Raw genomic sequence first — 19,541 nt, 5'->3', positions numbered from 1 at the left:
GCCTGGACATTGCCCGTCAGTTAGAATTCTGTAAGCTTGACAATGCCAAGCTGTTGCTCAACTGGTCTGAGATAGCTCTTCTAATTTTGGCTCTAGCCCCAGATGTTAGTAAGGTCTTCTTAGTGGGGTCTATAGGGCTATTTCTGCCATCTATTCGGGTGTATAGGGCAGTTGAGTGTATCAGTTCTGGAGGCTAGACCAAGTCAGGATGATAGGTTGCTTTCTCAGAAGAACTTCAGTGAACCAGATGGGCTTTTCTGACAGTGAATGGTTTCACTGTCTTCAGTAGATTCTTAAATTCCACCATCTACTGTGGCAGGATTCAAACTCATGACCTCAGAACATTAACAATGATACCACGAGCTTATCGTCTTCCTGCCCTCCAATTAAGGATGGGATTAAACAATTTACTGTTAAATGCATAGTGGACAAGAGCTAGAAATACAAGCCAGTTGAGTCTTCCCTGAAATTTGTGCTGAAATTAATTTTAAATATGGTCTCTGTCACTCTTAGAAAGATCCAAAGCACTAATGCATTTATGCAGGCTAAAGAAAAAAAACAACACATCTTACAATGCAAAGTACAACCATCATCTAGTTAAAGGCAGGGAAGATGTTGAGATAATTTTAATGCTGAGACAAAGACTAATGTTCTCAGTACATGGGTTCAAATCCCACCATAGCAGCTGAAGAGTCACACTGGACTTGAAATGTTCACATTTTTTGGTTCTTTGCAAATCTGCCAGACATACTGAGTTTCTACAACACTTTGTTTTTACTCATGATACAAATTAAATTTGTTTTTAAACAAAGAAACTGAAGTTGAAAAGTAGCCTTCATAATGGTAGTCAGCAAATCATAAACAGCTATAAAAAATGCTGTTGGTTCACTAAAGTTCTTTCAGGAAAGAAACATTCAGACCTTACCTGACAGACCTATATACAATACCAGATCCACAGCAATATGGTTGACTTTTAGATTCCATGAAATAGCATGGCAAGCCACTCAGTTCAAGGGTAATTAGGGATTGACAAAAAACCCTGACCTTGGTAGCAATGAGACACCCCATCACAGAATTCAAAAAATACAAGGCTGGCAGAAACAACAGTTATTGCTTAGTCATTTGACAACATTAATCTGAAATATTTAATTCAGATGAGTCTGAGGCAATGCACTCTGCTAATTTTAAAAAAAAACATTGCCCATAAGATTCAATGGGCTTTGGAATGTGAAATAGCATATTTAACATTATTTTGAAACAGACATTATTTATTCAAGATGTGTGCTGTCCAGAAAGGATGATATCAACAAGCAGGCTGATTGGCCAATCAGAATGAAGATTTCTCATGAATAGCAAACCAATAGGTACAAAACACAGATCAGAATTAGTTTTCTGAACATTTGACAGGAAACAAAATCATTACGATATACACAAACTTTGAAGTAGAAGCTACAATATCAAAATCATATTAAAAAAAAGCAACTTTAAACAATTACAACAGAGTCACCTCCACAATTTCCAACTATGTGAAGTAAGCCCATCAAGCTGCATTGTATCTGGGCCACAAGCTGGCCACCATCCCATCAACTAATGTGTCTTAGGAAATAGGAGTAGGCCACTCAGTCCTTCTGCCATTTGATATGGATACAGCTAAGTTTGTGGCCTTAACTCCATATTCTTAAAAGGAGATCTGAGAGGCAAGTTTTTTTTTGAAAAATAGAGAGAGTGGCAAGTGCCTGGTATATGCTGCCAGAGAAGGAGGATAAAGTTTAAGAAGGATTTTGACTGAAATATGAATAGGCAAAAAGTTGAGGTATATTGGTAGCAAAGAGGCAAATGGCTTTGAGTGATTTGGTGTAGTATTGGTGGGCCAAGGAGCCTGTTGCAGTGTTGTATAATTCTTTGTATTTGCCTGTCCTCAATAACCGTAATTCCCTTGTCAATAAAAACTTGGAATATTTTCAAAGTTGAGTTGGACATGGCAGGTCTCCACTGCAGTCTGAGGAACAGAATGCCCAAGAATAATGACACTTTGAGAAGAAAATTCCTCCCAATCGCTATCTTAAAGGGCAACACTCTGGCTGAGATTTAATGATCCAAACACCAATTATGAGGATGGGGATCTTCAGTGACAAGTGACTCACCATCCCCAGACAAACTTCAATCCTTAAGAGCTGACCAGTAAGTTTTTATGCAAATCATGGGCCTTAGTACTGAAGTCCTGCCTTGCCAGAAGCTAGAAACAGCATTGCAGAAAAACCATTGCTGGGTGGCCTGTTCTAAAATTTTCTAACTGCACCCCCCCCCACAGTGGGTTAAAATTATCTGAATCTATTCAGAAAGGAAAAAGATGACTTTGCACTGTAATAGTCATGTCAAAGAGGAAGCAACAAATAAAGAAAGGAGATTGCCATATTAGGCCCACTCTTCCCACAACACTGACTCACCGGATGAAGGAGGATTAGTGCAGCAAGGCCGTGACTACTTCTCACTGCCAAAAGAAAAACTTAACTGCTCAGAGAGATTCATTAGAACTTGAAAGATCATGCAAGCTGAGTGATTCAATAAAGCAACAACTCTCATCTATCCCAGATACAGCATACTGAATGACTGCATAGCTAGGGCATTGATGATCAGTTTGGATAAAATATTTAAACAGTTAAATAAGGCAGTGGTTTTGTCACATATTATTCCCAGTGGAAATTACAAAAATAAACTTAAAGATTGGAGCACTAAACAAAAAAAAAATCCAAAGAATTACAAAGGCTGGAAATCAGAAAACAAATTGCTGTAAAAAGCACAGCAGGTCTGACAGCATCTATGAACAGGTGACAGTTAACATTTCAGGTCCAGTGACTCTTCTTCAGAACTGATTTTAGCTAGGTTGATATATATGCTGAAGATGGAGTGGAGGAAGAGGATGGAGAGATAAGTGGAGATGAGTCCAGAAGGAGGGGAAGAGACAGACACGGAGTGAGAAAAAGGAATGGGCAAAAGATCAGCCTGGGAGAATCAATAGGGGACCAATAATGGCTGACAGTCGTTGTTCTTGGTAGCAGCCCATGTGATGACAAGGTCTGGCGTGTAGGGTTTGCGGCAATGTCACAGTCAAAGATGCTCAGGAACTAAAGTTAAAGGCCCCAAAGTTGAGAGTCACCGGACCTGAAATTGTTAACTTACTTCTCTACACAGATGCTGCCAGACCAGCTGAGCTTTTCCTGTAATTTCTGATTTTGTTCCTAAAATTATTGAACTTTATATTGAGCCTGGAAGGCTTCAGGATCCTCAAGTGGAAAATGAGACTCTGTTCTTTCAGCTTGTGCTGAGCTTTGCTGCAGCACTACAGCAAGCCTGAGACAGAGATGTTGGCCAGAGAACATGGTGGTGGTGCTGAAGTGGCAGGTAACATGAAGCTCAGGGTCATTTTTGCAGACAGAATATAAGTGTTCTGCAAAGCAATCTCCTAAGTTGCATTTCATCTCCCCAGTATACAGCAGACTACACTGAACAGTGAATATGGTAAACTAGATTGATTGGAGCAGGTAAATCTTTGCTTCATCTGGAAGGTGCGTCTGGGCCCTTGGATAATGAACAGAGAGGAAGTAAACAGCCAAAAATTGCACCACTTGCAATTGAATGGGGAGATGCTGTGGAGCGCTGTTGGGAGTGGAGGAGGAACAGACCAAGGTACCACAGAGGGAATGGTCCTTGTGGAAGGCTGATAAGGGAGAGTAGGGGAATGTGTGCCTGCTGGTGACATCCTGCTGGAGGTGGCAGAATTGGCAGCTAAGGATCCTTTGAATGTGAATGCTGGTGAGATGGTAGGTGAAGACAAAGGGGTGGGAGATGGGTCAGGCACAGCTGAGGGTACTGTCAACCACAGTTGTGGGGAATCCTCAGACAAGGAAGGTGGTGTACATTTTGGAGGCCCTCTTGCAGAAGATGGCATTATTGGAACAGATGCAATGGAGTCAGAGAAACTGGGAGAATGGAATACAGTCTTTACAGAAAGCAGAGTGTGACAATTTATAATCAAGGTAACTATAGGAGTGAGTGCATTTGTTGTGGATATTGGTGGCCAGCCTATCCCAGAAATGGAAACAGATGTTGAGGAAGGGAAGGGAGGAGTCAGAGATGGACCAAGTGAAAAGGTAAAGGCGGGTGGATATTGGAATTAATAAACTTTTCCAATCCAGACAGGACAGGGAAGCAGCAACAATGATGTAATGGATGTACGGAGAAAGAGTTGTGGGTGGGGGTTCATATCCGACCAGAACAAGGAACCCATGTACCCCACAAAAAGACAGGCATAACTAGGCCCATGACCACACCTTTGACCTTCTCTCTATCTCTACCTATCATTTACTCCTCCCCACTCCTCCTGCACCATCTTCAGCATTTATGTCAACCTTTTCCTTGCTCAAGTCAATTCTAAAGTAGGGTCTTCATTTGGACCCAAAATGTTAATTTTACCTTCACAGTTCCTACCAGATCTGCTGAGGTTTTCCATCAATTTCTGATTTTATTAAAGATTGTAGTCCATGTTTGAAGAAATTTTGCAGGTTTATCAGTAAATTCACTAAACCATTAAAGCTGGTAATGCACAAACAGTATTTTGTACTGTAAAAAGCCTGGTTTTCCTAATTACATCAGTTACCTGATTTTGTTTCATTTTTAGCTTTAACTATCATATTTGTGTTAAGTAATCACCTTGTCAACATTGCAATCAACTAATAAGCAGCTACTGTGAAAAAAACAAAATACACAGAACTGCTCAAACAATTTCTACTGAAGTACTAGATTTTTTTTTTGGGTAGAGAATAAGCAAAAAAATTCTAATTTGTTTTTCTTGAAAATCACATCAGAAGACGTGCAGGCAATGAATATGTAATAACAAGGTGTTAGGGAGGAGTGCTGAAAATGCCTGTATCCTGTTATTAACAAAACTGATTCACCATGTACAATTATGACTATATACCATTCATGGCACAGAAATAGAATTTAACACCAACTTAATCACATTGTGAATTTTATTTAAACTTGACTGTAATGTTGATGATCTGCTCATTAAATGTTAATTCTAACAGTTGTCAGAATACACAGTCCATTGTCAAATATCGCACATACTTTAGTAAATAGCTCATCAGTATTTGGTGTTCACAAAATCCTTAAAATGGATTACATTTGGAAAAGCAACAAGATCTACAGAAGTATTTTCTTTGAACAATAGAAAATTGCCAGTTGTCAACATATACTATTTATTCATTTTTACTTATTAACGGGATGTAGGCATTACTCGTTAGACTAACATTCCTAATTGCATTTGAGTGGGTGGTGGTGACCTTTTTGAACTGCTGCAGTTCGCATGGTTTAGGTTCATCTTGTGCTGTAGGGAAGTAAGTTCCAGAATTTTGGATCAGCAACAATGAAGGAATGGTAATATAGGTCCAAGTCAGGATGTGCAGCTTGGGGATGATGTTGCCCTACTTCTGCTGCCCTTGATCTTCTACATGACCGAGGTAATGAGTTTGGAAAAAGACTTTTGGTGAGTTACTGCAATGCTCCCGACAGGTGGCAGTTGTATGTGCCACTGTGGAGGTGGAGAGAATAAATTTTGAAAGTAGAGAATGGAATGATAATAGAGTGAATTGCTTTGTCTTCAAATGTGTTTATCTTCTTGAGTGTTGCAAGAGCTACACTCATCAAGGCAAATATACAGTATTCTATCACAGTCTGGTGAACAGATTTTGAGGAGCCAGATGGTGAGTTACTCACCAGAGAATGCCCAGCCTTCAACCCGCTCCTGTAACCACAGTATTATTAGTGCTAGACCAGCTTTGTTTCTAGTCAATGGTAACCCCAGGATGTTGATAGTGTGGAATTCTGCGATGCTAATGCCACTCAATGTCAAGGGGTGATGGCTAGATTCTCACTTGTAGGTGGTGAGCATTTCCTGTTACTTATGTACAAGTTACAAAGAACACTTACATCACACTAACTCATGCCTGACTGTTGTCCAGGTCTTGCTGTATTTGGACACGGACTGCCTCTGTATTTGATGCATTGCTAATGGAGCTGAACAATCAGTAACCATCCTGACTTCTGATGTTATTATGGAGGGAAAGTCATTATGAAGTTGCTGAAGATGGTTGGGCTTAGGATACTACCCTCAGGAAATCCTGCCATGATGTCCTATAGCTGAGATGACTGACCTCCAAGAATCACAACAACAACCTTATGGGCGGCACGGTGGCACAGTGGTTAGCACTGCTGCCTCACAGCGCCAGAGACCGGGGTTCAATTCCCGCCTCAGGCGACTGACTGTGTGGAGTTTGCACGTTCTCCCCGTGTCTGTGTGGGTTTCCTCTGGGTGCTCCGGTTTCCTCCCACAAGGTCAGGCGAATTGCAGGTCAGGCGAATTGGCCATGCTAAATTGCCCGTAGTGTTAGGTAAGGGATAAACGTATGGGTGGGTTACGCTTCGGCGGGTCGGTGTGGACTTGTTGGGCCGAAGGGCCTGTTTCCACACTGTAATGTAATCTAAAACCTTCCCTTGTGATAGCTATGACTCCAAGCAGCAGAGTGTTCTTTCTAATTTCCAATGAGTCCAGTCTTACTGGGGTTCCTTGATGTCATTTCAATCAAAAATCATCTTGATGTCAAGGGCAGAGTCCATTGAGTTCCATTATTTTGTTCATGTTTGGACTTAGTCTGTGATGAGATTAAGAGTGGAGTATGCCTGGTGGAACCCAAATTTTACATCAGTGAGCAGACAAACATGGATAAAGACAGTCATCGATACTGCTGTCAATGAAACCTTTCAAAGCTTTGTTGATTACTGAATGTAAACTGATGAGGCAATAATGGTTCATGTCGGATTCATTCTATTTTTGCACACCAGACACATCTAGGCAATTTTACATGTTGCCAGGTTGATACCAGCAACTATACTGAAACAGCTCATTAAGGGCATGGATAGATCTGGGGCACTTTTTCACTATTACTGCCACAATTTTGTGAGGACCCATAGCCTTTGCAGTATCCGGTGCCTTCAGCTGTTTCACGATATCGTGTGGAGTGTATCAATTAGCTGACATGTTGGCATCCAAGATGGTGGAAATCTCAGGAAGAAGTTGAGATAGAGCATTCACTCACACTCAGTATATTTGGCTCACAGCGCTTGGACATGCTTCAACCTTGTCCGCTGCACTGATGTGCTGTGCTCCCCAATCACTTCAATAAAGACATTTGTAGAACTCTCTTTAAGTGAGTTATTTTGTTGACCACAACTAATCACAACTGGATCTAGCAGAACTCCAGAGCATTAAATTGATCTGTTGTTTGAGATCACTTAACCCAGTCTATCACATGCTGGTTGAACTGCTTGGCATCTAACTAGTCCTGTGCTGTACTTTCACCAGACCGAAGCCTCTTTTTGGTCACTGAGCATGGTGATAGAGCTGTACAATACATTGATGGTCATCTTAAATGAGAAGGTGAGACTTCATCTTCACAATAACTGTGGGGTGGTCAAGCTTACTGATAATGTCACTAACAGATGCATCTACTACAGATAGTTTAGTTTTTTAATGGTTTTCTTGAGGTTTAGTGACATTAAAATTAAAACAAAAGATGTGTGTTATTTTCTCTGTAGTTACCTTTGAGTTCTAATTTTCACAGGTTTGGATGTTAACAGTAACAACCAAAAACATCAGATGACCTAATATTTATAAATCAGCAAAAAACATTCAAAGCAGGACTGTAAATAAAGCAGCATCTTTATCAAAATACCCTACAATCATTTATTTTTCTTTCACATGTATAATAAGATGCAACACAAACATAAATTCAATATGTGATTCAAAAATGTTGCAAAGTTTCTGATATTTGTGCATATATGAAATATGTACTAAAGCTTTGGTATATTTGATCTTGCAATAACTGATATTGACAATTCTCCAAGCTCAGTTTTCATAAGAAGATGTGGGCTCAGCTTGCAAAAGGTAGTAGGGAGAGAGAAGTAGAAACAGAAGGAAGAGCAAAGAACACAAAAAAGGAAGAGAAAAAAAAGAGAAAAGCAAAAACAGAGAGAGAGAGAGAGAGAGAGAGAGATAATAGTTTTGACAAGTGGTTAAAGCACTGCATATTACATGCCAAGCTGATAATACAATCATCTGATTTATTGCCACTCTTAATGTCTCCCTATAAGAGGTCAGTAGAAGAATTCAAATGATTAGATTTCAAAAGGACAGACAGTGAAATAGTGGGTTATTGATCTGGGACATAGATTTGAATCTTACCATGGTAGATAATGGAATTTCAATGCAATAAAAACATCTGGAATAAAGGGTGACCATGGAAGCACTACTGATCATTGCAAAGACTCATCTCGTTCACCAATACTTTAGGGAAAGAAATCTTTCACCTTTACCTTGTCGACTCTTAAATGCCCTCTGGATAATTAAGAAAAGATCAATAAATGCTAGCCTAACCAGCAATGCCCACATCCCAGGAATGAATAAAAGATATCCAAATTTTCAAAAAAGGTTTGTTTTATGGATTCTAGCCATTTGGTAGTCAGATTCTTTTTGATAGACATCAAAAGATGATTTAAAAAGGCAGACGATTCATAGCCATATCAGAAACTTTTGCTGATTTGGAAGGGAGCCAAACTAGGCTAACTATATTTTTTTTCCATATACACACTGGAGACAGGCAACACTGGACATTTCAAAGTTATCCTTGAAGACATTCCTTGAATTTTTAATATTCCAATTTTGATCCACGGTCAATGTTTTTGCTTAATTCCTATCCCATTCATTCATTAAATATAAGAAAGAGGAATTTCTTTTACCACTGGAATAGAACAGATCAATCCTAATGAATGTAGTCAATCCAAAATAGGCTTTCATTTGCATCCTGTACATGTGAAACGAAATTGGACCCCAGGATATATAAGACAGACAAAAAACATGGGTTGAAATTTCTTAGACAAGTTAGCCCTAAAAACTTACCCTATAATTTTAACTGCATCATTTAGGTATGGATCAACTAACATATCATTTGCGATCCCCCAAGTTCCATCAGCAGCAATAATACCAACATTCTTTAAACCAATTTTATCCAGAGACTGGCGCAGCACCTTTGCAACAAATAAAGACAAAAATCACTGGACTATATATAGAAACATACTAAGTATCTATACTGCAAATTTACAAACTGTTAGTATCAGAAGGCAAAAGTGAGGACTGCAGATGCTGGAAACCAGAGTTCAGATTAGAGCGGTGCTGGAAAAGCACAGCAGGTCAGGCAGCATCCCAGGAGCAGGAAAATCAACGTTTCGGGCAAAAGCCCTTCATCAGGAATACAGCTCTATTCCTGATGAAGGGCTTTTGCCCGAAACTTTGATTTTCCTGCTCCTCAGATGCTGCCTGAACTGCTGTGCTTTTCCAGCACCACTGTAATCTAGAAACTGTTAGTACCAGAACCACAATCAAGCCAGTTAACTACAAAAATCAGTGATCTCCCCCTGTTGTCTACTCATGATTTTGTGTTTTGTTCTCAAAATGTAAAATAGTTAATTAGATTAAAAAGCTATTTTTGACAAAGTGCTTCACTTTCAATAGCAGGCATAAAAAACACGTGGAGTGCTTAACAAGAAACACTGGATTCAAGAAGAATATTTCCTTATGAACTGACAAACCAAATATTCTCTTGTTGATCTTTATAAATATACAGGAAAATAGGATCAAGACCACTTAATACTGCACTAACTTTGCTTTTCCTAAAAGAAATTGAGTAAAGAGCCAAGATATCACAGACAGATATAAAAGAAAAACCAAATATTAGGAAATACCAATGAAATGCCATCTGGGACCCAAAAGGCTAAAGATTATCAGAGGGAGGAGAGGGAGGCAAGGAGTCTCAAACCTGAAAGATGGCAGAACTGAACAAAAACAGAAATGAATGCTCAATTCATTATGATGAGGTTGCATGGACAGGTCCAGTATGGTATTTTAGCAACTTCAAATGAATGGAAGAAACTTGAAAATAATTGACCAAGACTAAGAAAAGGAGAGTTACTGTGGAGATAATAGAAGCCAGAGACAAGTGTAGCATTAATTGATTAGACCAGACTTTTCCTTGCATTTTGCCGTAATGCAGAGGGGTTTGGAAGAGCCTCCACACACACGAAAGCCTTGTTCAAAACTTCTACAGTCTTTATTATAATAGTTACGAGGAAAAAAAGACAAAACTTGGCACGGGATGGCCTTTACTACAGGCTTTACGATCGAGAAAAGATTTCAAGGCTCTAGCAGAGTTGCTAGATTTTTTTTAAAAAGTCTTCAAAATGGTAAATGTGTCACAATAAAAGCTATGGCAATCCAACTGTTGTGAAGACTTGCTCCAGAAATCTTTGAACCACTATTATCGCAAAATTATAATACAGGCCTCCAGCCAACAAAATGGAAAACTGATCAAGTGTGGGATCTGGCCAATTGACATCCCAGTTTATTCTCAATCATCTTTAATGAAAAGTACTACAATATGACACTTACTCACCAATAATGTTTTTAAGCTGGATTCCACCAGGAATACTTTTCTCTTAACTTCATTACATCCTTAGCCCAAACATACACCTTTAGAATTTAGTTATTTTGTAAGGTACAGTAAATGCTTAGTGGGTAGAGTGACTTAATGTGAAGACAGCATTTAATCAAGTGTGGCATCATGGAGCTATACTATTGAATGTAAGCTTGCATGCTGAGCTGGAAGGTTAATTTTCAGAACTTTTGTCACCTTATTAGGTAACATCAGTGAGCCTCTGGTGAAGCACAGGGGTTAGTGACCCGTTTTCTATTTGTGTGTTTCTGTTTCCTTGGGTTGGTGATGTCATTTCCTGCGGTGACATCATTTCTTATGCTAACGTCAAGTGACATCACCACATGAAATGATGTCACTGCAGTAAATGACATCACCAACCCAAGGAAACCAAAACATACAAATAGAAAACAGGTCACTAACCCCTGTGCTTCACCGGAGGCTCACTGATGATGTTACCTAATAAGGTGACAAAAGTTCTGAAAAGTAACCTTCCAACTCAGCGAGCAAGCTTACACCCAGAACCTAAACCGATTACAAATCATCTCAAAACTTGTGAGGTAAAGTATAATCGAGATTACTGGGAATCTGTAGAAAACATTCCACTGACTGAAATTGCACCTAACAATGGTTGTGATTATCGGAGGTTGATCATTTAACCTCTGATATTATTGCAGGAGTTCCATAATTGCGTCCTAGGCCCAACTATTTCCATTATTTTATCAAGACTTTCCTTCCATAAGAAATAGGAACTGGAGTAGGCTATTTGGCTCCTTTAAGCTGTTCCACCAAAAGCTGATTTGACATCCACTTTCCTGCATATTGCTCATAAGCCCTGATTCCCTTACTGATCAAGGATCTATCTCAGTCTTAATTATACACAAGAATTCTGCCCAGAGCTCATCCCTCAAAAGAAATTCCTCCTCATCATAAAGTTAGAAGTAGGAGTGTTCGCTCATAAATTGCAAAAACTAATACAACTAAGAGCAATTCATTAGATTATGCTGTTTATGTAGGCACACAGTCATCTCCACGTGAAAAGAAAAATCTCACCACCACAATCAAAAACCACAGCAAAATCTTGACTGTCACCACTAACCAGAAAGTTAACGGTACCAGCCAAATAAATACTGCAGCTACATGAATAGTTCAGAAGCTGAACACTCTATGGTTCATCACTCACCTCTTAACTCCTCAAAGTCTCTCTCTCACCCACTGTGATGGAATACTATTCTTGCCAGAATAACTGCATTTCCAACATTCAAGAGGTGTGATGCCATCCATGACAAAGCAACTTGACTGATAAGCACATAAATTGATCACCCACCACCTCGCACCCTCAATTTCCAGTGCAACACTGCTGCAACTCACATTCGGCAAAAGATGTATGGCAATAATTCACCAAAGCTTCCCCAACTGTACTACTGAAATAGGTGACCCACTAACAACTGGAAAGATAAGGCAGTACAGGCACCATGTTCCTCTCCAATGCATAAACTTGAAAATATATTGTTGTTCCTTTAGTATTGCTGGGTCAAAACCCTGTAATTTGCTACTGAATAGCACTGGGCTATATCTACACCACATTCATTTAAAAATGTTCAACATCGAACCATCATCATGCAACAGTTAAGAGAAAATAAAATACCTAAGATCATAGCTTTGCTGGGAAGCTGCATGAAGGTAACTTACTCAGAAATGTGCTGTCAAATACATTGAATGTGTCCAATGTTGTAAGACATGATTCATTAGAGTTTCAAGAGGAGGATCACAGAAGTGTTATACTGGCAGGGTTTTCACACAGTAAAACGTTTTGCAGTGCATTGCTTTTTAATCATGTCTTTTGATAAATGTGGCGTAGTAATATGGCATCATGGAGTCATCAGGTATATTTTGTTATCCACACAATGGTTTTAGAAGTTACTTATGATGTAGATCACCATTTGTAAACATTACCAAGTCCAAAAGATGGTGGAATAGCCAAGAAGATGACAAGAAAAGTAACTTTAGTTAATAAGTATATGTGTACCGAGGTATATGTTTACAAAACATAAAATGTTAGCTGATTCTAAATCAAACTAACGTTTCTTTGTTATGTCAGAAAGCCAAACCAATATTAAATAATCATATGACTGGTTGGAATGTAATTTCAAAGCAAGCACAAAACTATAAATCATTTCCTTTCACAACTACAACATCCATTACTTAAGGAACTGAAGTGGTCCAACTTATTCTGGCATGGTACTGTTAATCAAAAGACAAGCTTTCACTGAAATTTCAGTCATTCTGAAAGCAAGGGTCAAAACTAATAACAAGTTGCCTTTAGTCTTCATTAAGTACTTGATGAACGAAGATTTAATAAGTTATTATATAACATATTCACATCCTCTCAAAAACAATTGTAATAACTCACCCGAGTTTTGGAGCAAAAATAGCAATTTGTATCTTTTTGCCATTTATCACAAAGGTTGAAAAAAAAGTCTACTTTAGTACAAAGGCACATTCCTCTGATTATTCAAAAGTAAAATTTTGCAAAATTAAAATTTTTATCAGTTCATAAAAACACTATGCCTTTCCAAGCATGAATGGCCAATAAATTGAAAATTCCTTACTTATGAAACAAAGTAGTACATTCTGAGAGATAATTTAACATTACTTCAAGGTCATGACATGAATTTGGGCTTTTCTACAAGAATATGTCAATGTCTTATTCCAATGGACAAAATTGAGCAATAGCAGCAGTTCTCCTTTATCTCAAAAAGAAAAATGTTACTGTAGCTAGTTCCAGTTACAATTTTATCATACCAAATGACAATGCTGGACCTCATAATTTCAAAGCCAATTATAATTTTACATAATGAAAACTAAGTTAATTGTTCTATTTTGTTTATTCAGTCTAAATGCTATAATTTGTTTTTAAAAAATCTTTGCACAACAGGATATTCACAAAACCTGTATTAGGTAAATTTCACAGATGGTCAGCATGCAGAGAAATGTGTCCTTGTGAAGTTCATTTTATATTTTTACATTATGTTTTAAAACATAATGTACTATTTAAAGAAACAAAGGTGAAGATAATTAAAAACTTATCATCAAAATTATTCTACACTTACCTCAATGTACTTTGTGTTAAATGTTCTCTCGTTCCAAATCTAGAACAGAAAAGCATTAAATTCCATTTTTATCTATGGACATTTTAAAATTCAAATAAAGTTGTTCTTAAAAACAATGTGATGCTAAGTCTATGAAATAGCAACAATTTTACTACCAGTTGTTAAGAACTGTACCCAAAACCAGAAGCAATGATTACTCACATTTAGCTACATTCTGCATGTCAAACTACAATTGTTAATGTTTTTAAATTCTAGAATTAAGAAGCAAAATCTTTGCTCCATGTGCAGGTCAATAGGAATATAAAGTGCACATGCAGCATTGTTCTAAGGAGAATTGTTAAAATATAATTATTTTTACTGAATGATGTTCATACCAGATTGCATTGTACTTCCAGCATCAAGAACATTCTCTACAGGCAAACTCTCTGCCTCATAAGTTTGGATGGAGTGTACTTCTAGGAAATTTCATATATAGAATCACAAAAGCAATGGCATTGGATGCTGCTTTTCGACCCTCCACTCCCACACTAAATCTAGTGCTTTAATCAGGTAAATCCATGTCCTTTGGAACCAAACAAAAATTTACAGGAAGAACAGCTAATCAACCCATTATGTCTGCACTTCTAATCCCACTTCCCTGCACATGATCCATAGCCTTGCAGGTTACAGCACTCCAGGTGCAAATCTAAGGAACCTTTTAAATTAATTAAGGGTTTCTGCCTCAACCAACAAACCTGGTGGTGAATTCCAACATCCACCACCCTCTGGGTGAAAAAGTTTATCTTGTGCCACTTCTAATTCTTCTTCCAATCAGCATAAATCTCTATCCCTAATACTTGACCTTGTTGCTATGGAAAACAAGTCTTTCTAGTTTACACTATCTATGTCCCTCAGAACTTCTTAAATCTCAGTGAATTCACCCATTAGCTCCCTCTGTTTTAAGGAAACAACTCTAGCCTATTCAATATTTCTTCGTAGCTGCATGTTTCAAGAATTGGAAACATTCCTGAAAATCTCTTATATATCTTCTCCAGAGTAATTATGTTCTTCCTGGATAGCAGCGACCAAAATTGTAGACAAAATTCCAGCTGTAACCTATTCAGCGTTTTGTACAGTTCCAAGTGCTTTACTACAATCTATATAGGCAAAGATCACTGGGCCTCTTCCCAAACCACGATCAATTCTCCATCTCCCTTCTCAAAAAATTCAACAAGTTTGTAAAAGATGACCTTTCTCAACAAAACCATTCTAATTGTTCCTGATTAATTCAGGTCTTTCTAACAGACAGTTTATCCTGTCTCTCAGAACTGATTCTAATAATTTGCCGATAATTATGTGACCTGCTCCTTGCACCTTTTCTAAAGGATAGCACAACGTTTGCATACCTCCAATCCTCTAATGCTCAAAGCATCCACTTTGTACTCCCTGGCTTCCTTTACCAGACTACAATATGATCCATCTTGCACCGGTAATTTATTCATTCAAGGTGGTCAGTTCCTCCAATACTTCCTCATGCATAATGCTTTAGGTATCCATTATTTCACACTTCCTCTTCAACTTGAGTATCTGCAAAATTCCTGCTTTGTAGTCTTCACAAATGGAGGAAGTACTTATGAAGAACCCTGTCCACATCTTTGTTATCCCTGCACAAGGTACCATATACATCTCTGATCAGGTCTACCTTTCCTTAGTTATCCTCTTGCTCTGAAAGTAACGATAAAACATTTTTGGATTTTCCTTGACTTTAACTGCCACTATTTTCTCATATTCTCTTTCCTATTTTACTTCAACCTGTACCTTTTTTGTAAAAAAAATTATTCATGGGATGTGGGAGTTGTTTTGGCCAGCCAGCATTTATTGTCTATTCCTAATTTAAGTTTTTGTAACTGTCAGAGGCTTGTTTTTAAAAAAATAAACTTTAGCCTATCCTATAAAGATCTGGATGAACAGGAAGCTCTAGATTTGGCAGTACTACCCTTTATGTGCCAAGTAAAAACTAATGCGTTTTTCTCCCCCCCCCCCAATTTTCCATTCTTTTTTGTCTCCAATAACACCCCTCCTCCAACCCTAATCGGCAGGATCTGAAAGAAATCCCCAAACAGATTGTTAGATTGGTAAAGGAGTTTCAATGATTCATTACAATTTCTTGTACCTACTTGTCTGATTTAAAGGTGAACTTTGAATTGAATGAAAACAATTTATATCTATATGATGGTGTTATAAAATAAAACACAAAGGCTTGACATAGGAATATTATAAAACAAAGTATAACATCGCATAATACAAGGAACTATTAGACAGTCGAGTAAAGTCTTGGTCAAAGAAATTGTTTCCAAGAAATCTCAACAAAGCAAGGTGAATTAGAGATGTATAGGGATAGTGATTCACAGTGTGGAGCCTAGGAAACTGCAGATATGGCCAACAATGGTGGAGCTATTAAAATCAGGAATGCATAAGAAACAGAATGGTGCAAATATTTGGGAGGGTTGTGGCACAATAACAAGTAACAAATAGAGGGGGGGGGGGGGGTGAGGCTGGGGAGAGATGTGAAAAGGATGACAAACAGGAACCAATGTAGGTCAAATGCACAGAAGTGATTGGAATGTGGATAAGCTCAGGTTTACAGAGAAATGCAGAAAACCAGTCAGGAATGCAAATATAGAGGTAACAAAAGCGTGAATGAGATTTTCAGTAACAGATGAGCTGAGACAGGAGTGAAGTTGGATGGTAGTAGAGGTGGAAATATTCTTGCCATCATTATTACAGACTGAGGTTGAAGTTCATCACAGATTTAAAATATGACACCAAGGACGCTAAAGAATTTCATCCTTTTGCCCTGATGAGGAATGGAGCTGGTACTTAAATAATGGAGTTTGGAGTGGGGACCAAAGACAATACAATCAATCTTGGAAAGAATTTCTGTTCATCCAATAGTGAATATTGGATATGTGGGCTGATAATTGGGAATTATGAGCAGTGGTAGTGAGTTAAAGCTAGAGGTTGTCAGTACATTTGAGAAAATTAATATTGTGCTTTCAGACGAGATCGCCGAGTCGCAGATTCAGGGCAGGTTATCTGTAGTTACCAGAGATAGCAGTTTGGGAGCAGGTTGGAAATCCAGTGCAAGTAATTTTCTTATTACAATCTGATGGACAAAAATGAAACCACTTGATAATAATCTCACCTAGCTGACAACAGCGCAGAGGTACTAACAGTGAATAGTATGAACAAATATGGCAAAGTTACAGGCAAACAACAATGAGGGGAACTACTTTTGTAACAGTCACAAAAGATACAATTTGTGGCTGTCATAAGATCTATTTAGTGCTGTCATAAGAGGTGTTTTAGTACTGTAACAAGGACAGAAACCTGATTGGAAGGATACACCTTAATGGGAACAGGTAGGGAGTCTCATTGGCAAATTGAATTCAGGGAGGACATGAGAAGAGACAAGGGAAAGATCAGAGTTCAGAGCAATGCCAGGGTTGCATAAAAAGAAAGTTTCGCTAAGTACACTCAAGAAAAGGAGACACGCAGCAGAGGGCAGCTGATATCACAGTCTGATCACAATGTCAAAGAAGCCAATCTGCTCTTCATTCATTTTTCAAAGATAGAGGGCACAATGAAAGTTTGATTATTATATGCTATAACATTCGGGTTTCAACAACATTAATTAATACAGGTACTAACCCCAACATAATCAATATCCAAATTATGATAGGATTTGGCACCATGAATCCATGAAGCAACATAATAGGCCGTTTTGTCTGGGCAGGTATAAGGCCAGTTGGTTCCACAGCCAATCCAACCAGGAAAGGCCCAAGGTAACCCTAATAAGAAAATAAACACTCACTAAACAAATGCAGTTGATATAAAGCAATATTAAAAGTCTTTCAAATTCAATTTTGTTGAGTTTAAGTTTTAGAGTTTCTTCTAAATGTGGTAACATGTGATACACTTCCAAGGTTGCAGTTTAATCAACTGCCTTGCCCTTCACTCGGGCATCCCAAGGTAAGCTGCAAAACCCACACTTCCAAAACAAGCAACTCATCCAAAAGCATGAAAGAAAAAAAGATTCTTGGGTTTTTTTTCTGGTGATTCAATGCCTCCGCACCAATTATATCTGTGATTGAAGAATGATTGGAAAATACTGTTAATTTCCTCTTCTCAATCAAGGCTTCATAGAAACAAATAAACACACACAATCACCCAAGCAGTTCTGTATATAGCATAAGAAATGTGAATTGAACTAACAGCATTGTGCATATCCCTACACCCCAATGCAGCAGAAGGTTACAACTCACCAGCACCTTCTCCAGGGCAATTAGGAATGGACAAATAAATGCTGACTCAGACAGTGACACCCACATCCCATGAACTATTAAAACAAACTCAGAAAAGTGATTGATTTATTTTTGTATCAAGATTAAGGGCTGGAGAACTAAAAGGAATGTGTATTTGATACTGAAGGTATTCTAGCTAGTCTCATAGCCAGTCAAGTTTACTCAAATGTATAATCTATAAAATAGAATTATATAATATGCATTCTATATTTAATGAATAACAAATTTCTATTGGTTTTCAGTTCCAAGTTCTTACTTTATTGACCAGTTTTCTTTCAATCCTTATCAAATGCCCTTTACATTTCTGAAAATCTTGTCTAATTTCCTTGAATAGAATGGAGACTGATGCTCCAATGTATTCTGAATGCCATTTATAGGGATAAAGTTTTGTTCGAGGAGAAAGTGAGGTCTGCAGAAAGTGAGGCCTGAAGAAGGGCCTGTGCCCGAAACGTCGAATCTCCTGTTCCCTGGATGCTGCCTGACCTGCTGTGCTGTTCCAGCAATAAAGTTTCGACAATAAAGTTTTGTTCGGCAAACTAGGAATTTCTACAACCGAACCGTTAACTTCTATCTGGAGATTTTGTTACAAATATAAAAAGAGGAACTGGAATATTAATATTCTGTAATTTAAGAGTCAAAAATTTGAGAACATTCTGGGAATGATTTTTTCTTCAGCTACATGATTTACATTTTGTCTCCACTCTAATACCTTTAAGCCAGATGGACACAGATTATTTTCACAAAGTGTGCTGTCACTCCAGTATAGTATAAAGGAATGGTGCACTGTTGCAGGTGAAGTCGTTCAGAGAAAGCAGTCAATCATGATCCTGTCTCTACAATTTTTAACATGCACCTGAACAGAATGTTAATTTAAAAGGCACAAATCATCCTAGGTTCTTCCACCAAAATTCTTTCTTCAGATCAAAGAAAATCAGATTTGTCCGTCATTAATCTGACTGCAATTCATTGGATATTGCTGGCAGAGAATGGTATGACCATCAATTGACTGTAATTTGAGAACCAAAAGGATTGCATGGTTGACAAGGTGTTAGTACATACCTATTAATTTAATATTAGGATTCCTCTTTTTAGCTTCTTTCATTAGCCACCACTCATATCCTCGTGAGTAATTTTCATCGTTCTCATCGTGCATGTGTGATGGCTCAGTCCCATCTATTTAGCAAATAATAAAACATGCCTTAAAACAATTCAATGTTAAAATACAAATTAATATTTAATAGGCATTGGTATTAAGTTATTGTCTCAATTACTACCATAAATGTGGCAAATATAAATTATTCAGTGCCACCTAATGGCGGTCACAGTCCCTAATATCCTCGCCAAAAGATTAATGATAAAGAGATCATAGTCTCACAACCGAATAAAACTTAAGATTGTTCACTATTCAACGATTATGCAGGAATGCAAAGATACTCCTAGTTTCTCTTCACCATCACTAGCTGATAGTATGCAGTAACAACACA

At 38.0% G+C, this 19,541-nt stretch overlaps 1 protein-coding gene across 5 annotated transcripts in view; it reads right to left on the bottom strand.

Annotated features, from left to right (window-relative positions):
• galcb (galactosylceramidase b) overlaps positions 1-19,541 on the bottom strand; it is a 70,466-nt gene that overhangs the window by 32,776 nt on the left and 18,149 nt on the right. For 3 of the 5 annotated variants that reach the window (XR_006312710.1, XM_043697163.1, XM_043697160.1), the window contains exons 4-6: positions 19,117-19,230; positions 17,405-17,544; positions 13,715-13,753 (exon numbers count right to left, since the gene is read on the bottom strand). Coding sequence is in view for 4 of the 5 variants with exons in the window: in XM_043697163.1 (XP_043553098.1) it covers positions 13,715-13,753; positions 17,405-17,544; positions 19,117-19,230 (293 nt within the window). In the remaining variant the exon portion in view is untranslated. Of the gene's footprint in view, positions 1-9,013; positions 9,142-13,714; positions 13,754-17,404; positions 17,545-19,116; positions 19,231-19,541 lie in introns of all 5 variants that reach the window. The other 2 variants (XM_043697162.1, XM_043697164.1) reach the window with 2 other exon arrangements.

Source organism: Chiloscyllium plagiosum, chromosome 10, assembly GCF_004010195.1.
Source record: "Chiloscyllium plagiosum isolate BGI_BamShark_2017 chromosome 10, ASM401019v2, whole genome shotgun sequence".
Classification (NCBI taxonomy): domain Eukaryota; kingdom Metazoa; phylum Chordata; class Chondrichthyes; order Orectolobiformes; family Hemiscylliidae; genus Chiloscyllium; species Chiloscyllium plagiosum.
Note: the sequence above shows the minus strand (reverse complement) of the source record. Positions and strands in the feature narration are given on the sequence as shown.